A 13,147-nucleotide genomic window follows, 5' to 3' on the forward strand; every position below is an offset into this window, starting at 1 on the left:
ACAAGTCTACAACAGAGTTGGTTTATTGCAAAGGAAAAAAAATTGTTGCAAGTCAAATTTTCATTGCAAATAGTCAAGTTTCATTGCTCAACTCTCGCAAATACCACATCAGGAAGAGTTAATCCCAACGAAAATTTTCCGTTGCAAACAATAACTTTTAACCGCAAGATTTTATCGTTGTAAGTTACATATATTGTCGTTGCTATTGTGCATATAGGTGATGTGTATAATTGTTGCTACTAATTGGTCTTTTACTAACGAAAAATAGTTTTTGCTGCAATTACGTACCTTTTTTCAGCCAAATTGTTGTTGTGCAAATATGCTTATTTGCAACCAAGTTATGGTTGTTGCAAATATTTATATTACTAAGGATATAACTTCCGTTGCAAACAACTATTTCCAATGAAAAAAAAAAGACTATTTGCTCCCATCAATGTACTCTCCATCATTGCCAGACCTTAAGTATTTTAATTTCAAGTATGTATCAGTCTCAACCATGGCTTTACATTTCTTAAATGTTTCAAACACATCAAATTTATTTTTCAGGAAATAGACCTATACCTTTCTACTATAATCATCGATGAAGATGACATAGTATTGAAAGCCTCCAAGAGTTGAAACTAGGGAAGGCTCCCTCAAGTCCTTGTGTACAAGTTTCAGTTTTCTTGACCTTAGTGTTATGCTACCCTTCAAGAAACTAACCCTTTTCTACTTCCTCATATTGCAACTCTTATTAACCATTTTCTACTTTCTCATATTGCAACTCTTACACATATTCAGATCAACCGATTTTAGTTATAGTAGCTTTCCCTTTAAGAGAATTACCTTCATCCCTTTCTGACTCATATAACCAAGTTTGTGGTGCCATAGTTCTGCATTATTCTTAGCTTCAGTGATAGCAATTATATTGTTTGATCCCAATGTCATATACAGAGTACCAATTTTTTAACCACGAGGCAGAATCATTATTCATTTTGTAACCTTTTATATACCACCCAAAAAAACTATTGACTGATCGTCATCATCAAGCTATTTCACAGAGTTCATATTTTTCTTTTCAACTCGTGAATATGTTTGACTTTATACAAAGTCTACACATTACAAAGTCTACACATTTATGTTTGGGAATATAATACATACATCTCTCAATCCCACGACATCTAGAGCTTCTCCATTAGCTAAATACATATTACCAAAGTCATCACCAACATAGTTTTGCATGTTTTCTCGATGTAAAGTGGTTTGAAATGAAGATCCCAACTCCAACACCTAATCATCAACTGGACTATGAACCGCAAGAACTAGAGCATCCTGTACTTCCTAAGTCACCACATTTGCAGCATCATTCTCAGCTTTCTTCAAGTTTTTACAAGTTCTTTTAAAGTGACCCATCTTGCCACAATTCCAGTAAGTTCTTTGTTGCCTAGACCTTGAATTGCTCCCTGCCCTTTTTCTCGATTTTGGCCAATCCTTATTTGAGTTATTTTCATGTCCTCTACCTTGAGTGTCAATATTATGGGCAAAACTTAATCCCAAAGTCTCACCAAAATCTCTTATGTGCACTTCCTCAACAATAATCAAATATTAGATATTATCATATTTCAGGTTTGTTTTTTCAGTAGAATTACTCGATCATTCTCATGGCCTCCAACTATTCGGCAATGAGGCCAACAAAATCAATGTATGAGCTTCATCATCAAACTTAATCTCAACAAACATATCTTCTGCCTTTTTCATATTGAGCATCCTTTTCATCAGATGAACCTTGTTATTAGCCGACAACTTCTTTTACATACCCTACAAGGCCGCTATAAGATTCCTAATGGTCTTTTTTAGGGGTATCAAATCTTGTTAACGAGTCGTGTTCGTGTTGTGTCAAGGCATGTACATTATATTATATGTGTCGACCCGTTAAGCTTATTGTGTCAAAATCTCAAACTCTAATACGACCCATTAACATAACGGGTCGTGTTGTGTCAGCCTATTTTGACCCGTTAGTGAATGCTACGAAATATGTTAACCTGACCCAACCTATTTTAATCCATTTATGTAAATGGGTTGAATAGATCCGAAATTAACCTATTTGACCTGATTAAGTTTAACATTATTTTATAAAAATATTAAAATCACAATATCTATGAAAAAATATAAAACTAACTACAAATCCAAAATTACAATCTAAATAATAAAAATATCGAAATTAAAATCCCAACAATTTTACTTTTAAGTATAAGGATATAATTGTAATTTTAACTTTTTTAACAAGTCATAACGGGTTGACCCGTTATCAACTCGTTAAACAATCGTGTTTTAACGGATCAACCCGTTTTGACCCGAACCCGTTAAGATTAAACCCAAATCCGTTATTATTGTGTTGTGTTCGTATTGGGTTAACGAGTCGTGTCATATATTACCACCTATAGTCTTTTCCTTGATAACATTATGTGCAATTGATCTTGACAAAGTCAATCAAATGACACCCATAACTTATTGATCTAATAGGTTTCAATCCACATCTTTTATGTTTCCTGGCTTCTTTCCCAACAAAGGAAAATAAAGTATTTTTTCATAGAAATAATCTTCAATCTGCACCTTCCAATACTTGAAATATGTGCTATCAAACATCTACATCCTATGTCCATAGAGCTACAATGGATTTTATATTAAATGATAATTAAAGGTACAATACGGCAACCATTCAGGGGAATAATACAATATATAGTAAACACTAATAAGCATGCATGTCGGATCAAATTGATTCAAGAGCCAAAACGGGTCAAACGGATGAAGCCCCAAGACCCTCGCGAGACTTGTCCATAATCGCTCCCCCACTTTATGGCCCAAGCCCCATTAAATATCTACAAAAAAAAAAAATAATAATAACAGTGGACCCTTATCGGGTTGGGTCATTAACTAGGCCACCACAAACAGAATTAGGCTCCACACAAAGGAGCCTAACATGCTAACATAAGGTATAAAAAATATTAGGTGTTGGAAGGAGTAAAGATAACTCTACTAATTGAGTTATAACCCTTATGCTTGTTATATATTATTATAAGAAATGATATTTGTAATTATGGAATGAATAAACACCGCGCACTCTTTTTTTTAAAAAGTAAATAAATATAAAACTTACATAAAAAAAATAATTTTTTAATAATAGATCTCACATTTTTTCAAAAGAAATACGTAACGTTTACACAAAATCGGGTTTGTATCTCCATTTGATAGATCTATCAAATTATATTTTGATAGATCTATCAAATGGAGATACAAATTATATAGACACAAGTTGTATCCAACACCCAAAAGCCCAAAAGCGAAACAAATTATATATTGCTTGTTAATCGTAAGACTTGCTTGGACAAAGTAATCAAATTTCTGTACGTCATGGGAGGAAAAAGAAATGGAAAATGCTTCTCCCACCGAGATAACTCTTTTTTTTGACTTAATGATTAAGAATATGTTTTTTAATGTGTTTGTAATTTTTTTTTATCAAAATATTTAAAGGGGTTAATTTAAAAAAGTTTGGAAAAAATAAAAAAAAATGAAAGTACAATTTACACTGGGTATATTGCAGGGGTGACCTTTTTGGGTGACCCTTGCATTGTCCAAAAGAAATACCTTCTTCTAATATAAGTATTATGGATGAGTCATTGCATGGGGAGAAGTCTTGGTCCAATGGTCAAACGAGTTTTCACGTCTTTAGCTAGGTTTCTTAAAACTATTGTATTTGATATCTGGCCTTTCACGTTTGTCTTTTTGTTTCTAAAATGTTTTGTCTTTTGGTTGCTTTTAGAGTCAGATTTCGCGTCCTTTTATATATGAGTTGATACCTCTTATCCCAATAGGAATAAGTTGCTTTGTTGTGCAGCTTTTATATATATATATACATATATATTGCTCTAATTCACATGGTTTTGTAATTGTCTACAAGTTAGCGCTTGTTTTATTGTACAAAATCAAATTATCTTATCTCATATAATTATTATAATTTTTTCAAACTCTTATACAAAATATAATAAACAATTCAACTTTTTCAAATTTTAAAATAAAAATTATATTAAAAAACTATATTATAAAAATATTTTATTCAACTTTCAACAAAATATCTCATATGATCTCATCTAAACTACGTAACAAAACGAGGTCGAAGTATATATCATTTTATTTGGATCATGAGGTGTTTTAGCAAAGTTTTTGTTAGTGAATCCTCTAATTTGGTTTAACATCCATTACTAGGTCATCACATTCTTAAGTTCTAACATCAAGCATTTGTCGGAATGCTCGTGAGAAGAATTCGAGCAAACTAGAGCAAGTAATATAGAAGCAAGATGGATGCAAATTGAAAGAAAAATGGTGGAGGTGCAGCGAGCTCATACGAAATTAGAATGAGTCGCGCGCGCAGCAAGTGATCCATGTTGATGAAACCTCGCACTTAGATAGAGGAACAGTAAGCGGTAGCGCTCTAGTACGGCTTACGCAGTTGATCGAATCAGATAATCTTTTGGTCAACCAACGAAACTTGACATATCAAAATCATATATCATTAAAGTATATGTTTGCATAAAGAAGGAAAGGGCTGCTCACAATTTATAAAATCAGTAAATTCTTATCTAACATTGATCTGCTAGTTAAGGTGGAAAAATAAATCAAAATTCTATGCTCCATACAAAGGAAAACGCTGCCTATAATTTCACCCATGCATGCAACTTCTCCCAGCGTTTTGCTAAACAAACTCGTATATCTTACAACAGGCGCTCTACTAGCCTGGCTCATCTGATCACTTAATTCCTAATGTGTAATTGAATGACTAAGACTATTATATATATATATATATATATATTTCTACATGATGGGTCCCATCCATTGATGCTGGAATAACTTCGATGTTAGAAATGAATGCTCTCCCCACTAGTACTGTCTCCCAGTCCCTGCACAGATGCAACAAAATGTCAATCACATGAACCAGAATAAAACCGCACACACATTACTTTGAACACTTGTACCATTAAATTCTTGAATTCTAATTCAGTGATCATGGCCTACCATCATGACTACCTGCATGCATGGATATATTTAATATTGGCTGGTTACATGCACATTCAATGCAAGAAGTCAGCTTTTGTTTCTTAATCTATTCATTTTTTCTTCTTTGGAGAGCTATGCAAGGAATTAGCTGTTAGTTTGATGTTTATCTGACACCAGCCCGTCAAGATTCCTTAATATCAAACTAGACGAAAAAGAAAATTATAGTTATAAGTTGGTGTGAAATTAAAATGTTTTAAATCTGAAGCCGCCTTTGATGGATGCAGAATTAGTGACTAATGAACTACTTTGAATTGAGGGTCAGATTTGGTAGCTGCTAGCTAGATAGTCGCTAAAAATTAAGTTGAATTCCCAGCAGGATCTGTCTATTTGCATGAGAATCTTATCCTGTTTAAGCCATGCCCGATTTAAAAAGTCTTCGATCAGGTGCATTAGAATGGTCCAAGACGGTGACGTCTACCCGCCTGTCTTATAGCTCAAGCAACCATCCATTGTGACATTACATATACATTAGAATTTTCAACAAGAATCCAAGATAGAAACAGCAGGAACTATGGCCAATGTTCGACAAAAGTTGCGGCCAACTGTCTGAGCATAATTTGGTGGCCTTTAGGCCTAACGACGCCAGCTAAATGCTGGCGGCATGCTGCCAAGAGCCATCTAAAATTAAAGATATGGACGGTAAGACGGCCATCTTTGATGTAGTGCATGTTCAAAATCAAAGACAAAACCGATGAGGTTTCAGTTTTGGCGACTTGGGATAAAAATAAGATAAACAGTCGGCAGCCGAAAGATGGACTGCGACGGCTTCTTTCATGATAGAAGTTTATTTTTTGTCAGGTGAAGGCATGGAGAATCTTTTTCACACCAGGTTTTACAAGCATCATTATTGCAATTGGGAGATAAGGACAATGGAGTCGACGCAGTACCTTATCTGCATTAAACACCACTAAAAAGAAGTTTTATTCATGTATTTGGAGTTTTTATCTGAACTTTGTTATCATATAAAATATATAATATCAAGGATCTATTTAGTGCGTCATGTAGGAAGTGGACAGCCATGGACAGAGAACAGATTCTAATTCCATATAGGTTCCGTGGCGTAATACCTTTATGCAAGAAAAAAAAAAAAGGGGATTCCAAATTTCCCATCATAAGATGCCAAAGTTTTTTCTATTTGGTTAGTGTATGAAAGTCTAGGAGGAATCTGAAAACAATATATAAGAATAGAAAGGCAAAGAAAATGAAAATTTTGTGCTTGGACCGACGTCACCGACCTATCTCCACTTGCTATCCCCACTGCATGTATGGCAGGCAATAGATGCAAGAAAAATGGGTCATTTCATAAAAGAGAACAAGAAAGTTATGGACCACTTCAGTCAAGGTTTAGGGAATGGGAGAGTCATTAGAGTAAAAGTAACTGAAATTCTCACCTGCAGGCAGGCTGCAGTAATTCCTCCTTGCATTTGAATCATCTCCAGAAATTCCTCTCCTTCCCTCCCTTTGACAAACTCACAAGTTGAAGCATGCAATGAGAAAGAGCAGAAAGCTGAAGACAGAAAAAGCCTGCAAAATATGGGGAAAAGGAGTAAGAAAACTCGGCATTAGATGCATCATTTTAATCAACCAAGTTAACAACTAAATCTCCCGCTAACAACTGCTCCATCAAAGTTTGTACCACTTCATAAAAAACGAGAGACCATAAGCATGTCGCAAATGAAAAACTTCATTTATATTAGATGCTGATTTGCAAGATTTTGAAACTTCTTTTGTAAATCAGCTCCTAACATGCCAGTAATAGAGAGTATGTGTCCTCCACACAAATATAAGGAGACTAGATGCAAATTATAGAGATTGCATGTCTTACAGTTTTGTTGGAAGCTGAAACGTCAGAAGTCCCTCCTGGGAGATTGCCCTGTAATCCGATGTTGTAAACTGGGTTGCCATCAGGATAGTAAAGGCCATAATTCCTCTCTGATGCCGGACCAGGCTTTAAGTTCTCATTGAAAAGCGCAAACACGTATATGTCAATTGGAGTTGACGGTTTTGCAGGAGTACCTTGCTTCTGGGTTATTCTCTTCAACAAATTAGCATGATATAACTCTGCATTCTCTACTGTAGCTCCTGCCTCATCTTCATCCCCCTTAGATGGCCAACCGGTCTCTGAAATTCTAACCTCAATATCTGTATGCCCCATTACTTTAATTGCCGAATAGACAGCATCAATTTGAGCATACAACATGTTATCATAGTGCAGATTCGTGATAGGATCAGTCATCCCTTGGTTAGGCTGAAACAGCACATACTCTAATGACACCTCAGCTGGGTTATCCTTGTATGCAAAATACGGATACGCATTTATTAAGAAGGGAGATTTGATCAGTGAATGAAAGTTTATAAGGGGTTGGAGATATTCAGTAAGATCTTCCTTAAAAGTTCCTGCTGACGGAGGGTAGGAGGTTGCTAAAATGCTAAGAGAGTGTGCAGTTGTGACAATAACTTGTTTATCTAATCCAAGATTAACAAGAACCCGATATACGGATTGCATCGCCGGGAGGAGACTAGACCTTAATTGAGTGTCATTGCTGTAGAATATCTCATTTCCAACAAGGATACAAGTAATCTTGGTTTGAGGAAGGTGGGATAGAACATTCTCTTCAACCCAAGCTTGAGCTTTGGCGGGGTCTCTCATATTTTGAAGATTGTCATTTCCTAGCCCAACAATGAATTCAACACTCGAGTTGGAAAAGGCAAGAAGAACATTCGGGTCTGCATCATAGAGTTTTACTCTACTGACGCTGAGAGATCCAAGGAGGACGGCAACACGAGAGGGAGAGGGGAGGTTGTCGGCGATCTGTCCATAGTTTATTCCAATTCCAGCGCTGAAAATTTGAACAAATGAGCCTGAAACAGAGCGAGAAACAGAGTTAGAAAGGTATGAACTAATATATATATACAGATACAAAACCATTACACTTTTCATCCATAGTTTTGCTTTCACATCTCAAGTTTCAAGATGCACATTCTACTTTGATATCTGAGTCCAAAACAGAATTTAAGATGGTGAAGATGCCAATAATTAACTTTATCAAGAAACGTGACAAGCTCTCATTTACTCATACCAGATTAAATGCGCAATAAAAGGAGAGATTTCAAGTAACCGTGACAAGAAGCAATCCGTTATCAGATCAGAAACTAGGCATATTCAAAAGTTGCAGGCGAGAACATAAATGAAAATGAAAGAAACTCTATAAAAACACATATCCAATTATACAATGAACTCAGTATGGTTGCTGATAAAACAGAGGCAAAGGTACAGAGAGAGAGAGAGAGAGAGAGAGAGAGAGAGCTAAAGCTAGTAAGAACAGTTGTATTGCGCCCTGTTGGACAGAGCTTTTAGCAAAGAAACATCCAAATAAAACTATCTTAGTGGTTTTTTTTTTGGGCTCGATCATTCTTTTCCATGCACTTTCATAGGAACCAAAAGGTAGTTAACAAAAAAAAAAAAAACTAGTCAAGAAACGAAGCACCAACAAACCTGAAAGAGTGAGAAACAACAAGAGCACTCGAAAGAGGGAGCAGCTTGCCATTCCTGATCAGATCACCACCACCACCACCAATACCCACACGCTTGCAGAATGTGTTATCTTTGCGGCGACGTATCGTTTCAGCCAACTGACAAAGTGCACCCCTTTATATAGAGGGATGGGAGGCTCTGTTTGCTTACTGTTGTCATATTCCAATACTTTTACATTTTTAAAAAATAAAAAATAAATGAATGAATTTTAAAACAAGATTATACTTTTTTACAAATTATTGGTATTTAATACTTATAAAAATTCTAAACAACCTTACCTCACACACATGCTTTTATTTTTTATCTTTTTATTTCTTTTTCTCGACAGATATATAATTTACGACTGTTGAATAGAAGAACTCTAATACTTATACTGTAAGATTTTTGAAACATTAAGGTACACATCAGTTGCCCCCCACTTTCCAGCTATTGTGTGCCCCCCCACTCATGCAATGGGAAGGGGAGGGGGGCTTTCGGGTGCTTCCATGTGGCGTACGAGAGCCCCCAGATCAAGGGAGCCCCCAGCTGGGAAAAGGTTTCTACTTTATGGAGCCGAGCCCCAGATCAGGGACCCCACCGGGCCTCCGACATCTCCACTATAGCGAGAAAAAATGTTTTTATATTTTTTAAATTAATTTTTTTCATCAGTTATTATCTATTATTTTACATTTCATATTTTATGAAAAACAATATCACACTTTATAAAAAAATTATAAGTATAGAGTATGTAATGTGAACAGTTACTGATTTGTAACAAATCTCATTTTTTAATTATAAATTTTTAAACAAAATTTATATAAATTTATTTGTTGTTTTATGTACTCATTTTGAATTGTCATTTTCTACCGTATCAGCGGATGTAATTCATTTAAATATAACTACGTATTTAAATAATTGGCAAAACCAAGTAATTAAAATGATTCATATGAAGGGGCGGCAGCCGTGACATGACTTAAAATTCAATACAAATACGATACTAAATATGAGAGTTTGAATTTGATATAAATGAATTTAAGTCAAAAATATGTTGATATGATAAGACAAAGTCATTTACATGTCGGTCGTGAAACTCGCAATCAACCTGAACAAATATCATTTTCAACAAGATCAAAGATAACACTCCATTCCATCTTCAAATTGTATATATGTATAGATTTTTATGCTTATTGGAATTTAAATTTAGATAGAATTATTTGATGTTAATATCTAAACAATATTTTTTTTTTTTTTTTTGTCCGCATGTAATCTTATCTTCGGAGATGAACTATAAACTAAACAGGTAGTACTCAAATTGCTCACATATTTGGGCAAGTTTTCATAACTTCACTCAGTACAAAAACGATTTGCCGACTTAAAGATTCAATGGATGTAAATGAAAATGACAAACCAAAACAGAGACGCCCACGTTTTATGATGTGTCAATGTGAAAGTCCCAAAACAGAGACGCGTTGCTTGGTACAATTTGCTTTCATAGATCTAATAGTGATCTGCATATGAACGGTGATATGGGAAAATGAGAAACCTAAAATTATTTTATAGAAAAATAAGTAATAGTTATCTAAAATTGAAGTTATTTTAAATGAAGTGACACATTTATATTGATTGATTTAAAATAAATTATAAAAGAAAATGTTGTTTATATTCACGTAATAATATATGCTGACATGTCAGTTATTCATATGTTGAATTAAAAAAAAAATTGATAAAATTTGATTTTACTTGGTATATATAATATTGTGTGTAAAATTATAAATATATATAACACTAATTAATTATAAAATAGATGTTAAAAAAAGGTGACAGATATATCCAAGCGGTCTTTGATCTATATCCAAATGATCAAGCGCGTTAGAGGAATGGTCTTTTTGTGGATCCGGATAGACTCTTTTGATATTAAAAAAAAGTTTTTCTATTCGTAAGTCTCACACACTATATAATATATATATATATATATATATTTTTAATTATTTTTTAAATTTTTTATAATTTTATTCTTCTTAAAATAATTAAATTTTTCTATTCATCATACATATACTACATATTTAATAAGAAAAAAAATTATAAAAATAATAAAAAAAATAATGTGTAATGTGTAGGACTTATGAATAAAATTTTTCTTGTCAAGTTTTTTTTGTAACTTATTATATAATATTTTGAAAAGCTGCACACCAATAAGCTCCCCCAAAAGCCATAGACATCTACATTTATACAAAAAAAAAAAATAATTAAACAAATTATTTATAATGTTTATGAGCGCAATGAATTTAATATTTCTTTTAAAATTAGATTTTTTTTTTCTTCATCATCACGTTCCACATCATTTATTTCTCTTTTTAGGCTGTTTTGTATAGATGAAAATTAAGACTGTATTATGTACACTTTGTATAAACAGAAATAGAAAGTTTAGGCCTCATGATTAGGGAAATTCAGTGAAAGCACGGAGGGTCATTTTTCCTTTCTTTGATGAGTAATAATACTTACACTGCATATTTTACAATATATTTCATAATATATATATATATATATTTTAAAATAAAAATATTTTTATAAAATGACGTTATTTTTATAAGATATTTTTATAAAAACACCTCTACTTTAAAATATAATTATGTAAAATATTATAAAAAAGTGATTTGTGTTTATAATTAACAAGCACAAGTATGCCAAAAGAGTCGTGCTACACCTTATTCTGAGAAGGCTAAATATCTTTTTATTTTTTATTATTTTTTATCTATTATTTATTATTATTTAATATTTTATTATTATTATTTTTATTATTCATAGAATACTTTAAAATATCTTACTCAGACGCAACCTTAATCCATCTTCATATTCTTCTCATTTATCTCTCTCGTTATCACCTCTTACGGAGTCGGGAGTACAATCCCCTCCATGCTTCCACATTTTTAAAACCAAACTTGTATAAAACTCGCTCAAGTTGGACATTGTTCACGATTAAACTTGTATAAAGCTGGGCTTGACTTCTTAAGTTGTTCATGTATATTACTTTATACGTATGTAAGAATATCTTCCTTATACTTAAAAGTACCTATAATGTGAACAGCAATAAATAGTAACCATAAATAGTAATCAATGAGTTCGTGCATAATGCCACTGTGTTTCTCTATGAGCCGAGCTGAGAATGGGTTCGTGCGTGTAAATACCAGTGTACTACGTAATACCACAATCTGCGTCCCTCTCTACATCATCACAGCAAAATCACGGTAAAATCACAACAAAATCACCACAAAATCACAAAATCACCACAAAAATATCACAAAATAAAAAAATCATCACACAAATCATACAACTCACCAAATCAACATACAGGTTTCCACGCAAATCGTAAATCACAAATTAGGATCATCGACTGGAGTTTGGGAAGGAAGGAGAGTCCGTGAGAGAGTGAGAGAGAGTGGGCATGCATGAGGGGTAGATCGGGGCCATGGGTGGTTGGGGTAGGTTGATGGTGGCCAGAGGAGGCTCATGACGGTGGTTGGACACCGTGGGTCATGGTGCACGGTGGTGGAAGTGGGAGAACCCGTGCATGAGGGAGGTGGACTTCATGGGGGCAAACGGCAGGGAGATGGAGGCCGAGCTCGCTAGAGGGGAATGGCAAGTGGAAGAGGAGGCTATCGTGGAGGTGGTGGCGCCGGAGGATGGCGCACGGTGGCGCAACAACATCAAACCCATTCGGGCTGTGCACAGCCGAGAGAGAGGAAGAGAGAGCGTGGGAGAGGGAGACCGGTGTGGGGGGACTCGCTAGAGTGAGGTGGTGCCGGTGGAAAGGGCGGTGAGGCTCACCGGTGCATGGTGGCGCCGGGTTGGGCAGAGGAAGATTCGGCTGGGAGAGGGGCAGCGTACCACATACGTGTGAGCTGAGGGAGGAGAGAGAGAGGGGAGGGAAAAGTGAGAGAGAAGGAAGAGGGTCTGGATATTTACGCAGTCCCTTTGTCTTGGGGTTTTCAAAATGATCTAACGGTAAAAGATTAAAATATTAATTTGAAAATACGTAAACATTAACTTAATTAAAAATATTGAAATAAATTAAATAAATGATGAAATTTTATTAAATATTTTTAAGAAATTAATCTCAACCCTTCATTTTAAGTCCTTAGATTTGATCTAACAATAGAAATTTAAACATTGATTTAAACTAATTTAAAATTTAAATAATTAATATATAAATAGCATATCATACATAAACTATCAAATTTAATTTATAAAATACTAGCCTTCCATCATTAAATAAATGATAAAAGTTTACTAAATATTTTTAAGAAATTAAAACCATATAAATAATTAGAGTTTTAACATAATTTAAATATGATAATATTCTTAATTAACTAAATTAGGCAAACATGCTTGGGGAAGGAGAGAGAGGGAGAAAGGAAAAGTGAAGGAAAATGTTCATTTTTGAGTTTTAAATTCCAACCTTTCATCTTTAATCTTCAGATTTAATATAACGGTAGAAGTTTAAATATTGATTTAAACTAATATAAAATAGATAATTAAAATATA

General features: G+C 34.1%; 1 protein-coding gene across 3 annotated transcripts; it reads right to left on the minus strand.

Annotated features, from left to right (window-relative positions):
• Nucleotides 1–4,561: 4,561 nt before the first annotated feature.
• On the minus strand, nt 4,562–8,722 carry LOC108988272 (glucan endo-1,3-beta-glucosidase 14-like). Of its 3 annotated transcripts, XM_035685254.1 has the most exons (5): nt 8,588–8,722; nt 6,917–7,953; nt 6,483–6,615; nt 6,327–6,348; nt 4,562–4,934 (listed from the first exon to the last, which is right to left on the minus strand). In XM_035685254.1, exons 1-3 carry the CDS (start codon nt 8,637–8,639, stop codon nt 6,562–6,564), a joined length of 1,143 nt encoding a protein of 380 aa, XP_035541147.1. In that variant the 5' UTR covers nt 8,640–8,722; the 3' UTR covers nt 4,562–4,934; nt 6,327–6,348; nt 6,483–6,561. The 3 variants fall into 3 exon arrangements, with proteins under 3 accessions (XP_035541147.1, XP_018817033.1, XP_018817034.1); XM_018961488.2 differs by lacking the exon at nt 6,327–6,348; XM_018961489.2 differs by lacking the exon at nt 4,562–4,934 and having other exon boundaries at nt 6,111–6,348.
• Nucleotides 8,723–13,147: the final 4,425 nt, after the last annotated feature.

Source organism: Juglans regia, chromosome 14 (genome assembly GCF_001411555.2).
Source record: "Juglans regia cultivar Chandler chromosome 14, Walnut 2.0, whole genome shotgun sequence".
NCBI lineage: Eukaryota > Viridiplantae > Streptophyta > Magnoliopsida > Fagales > Juglandaceae > Juglans > Juglans regia.

What these genes read in the sequence shown, in the direction of transcription:
- LOC108988272 (XM_018961488.2), bottom strand. Translation starts at nt 8,639, where the DNA reads ATGGCAAGCTGCTCCCTCTTTCGAGTGCTCTTGTTGTTTCTCACTCTT. An exon ending in GTTGTTTCTCACTCTTTCAG is followed by an intron (nt 7,954 to 8,587) that starts GTTTGTTGGTGC and finishes GCTCTGTTTCAG; the next exon opens with GCTCATTTGTTCAAATTTTC. An exon ending in TTTCAGCTTCCAACAAAACT is followed by an intron (nt 6,616 to 6,916) that starts GTAAGACATGCA and finishes CATATTTTGCAG; the next exon opens with GCTTTTTCTGTCTTCAGCTT.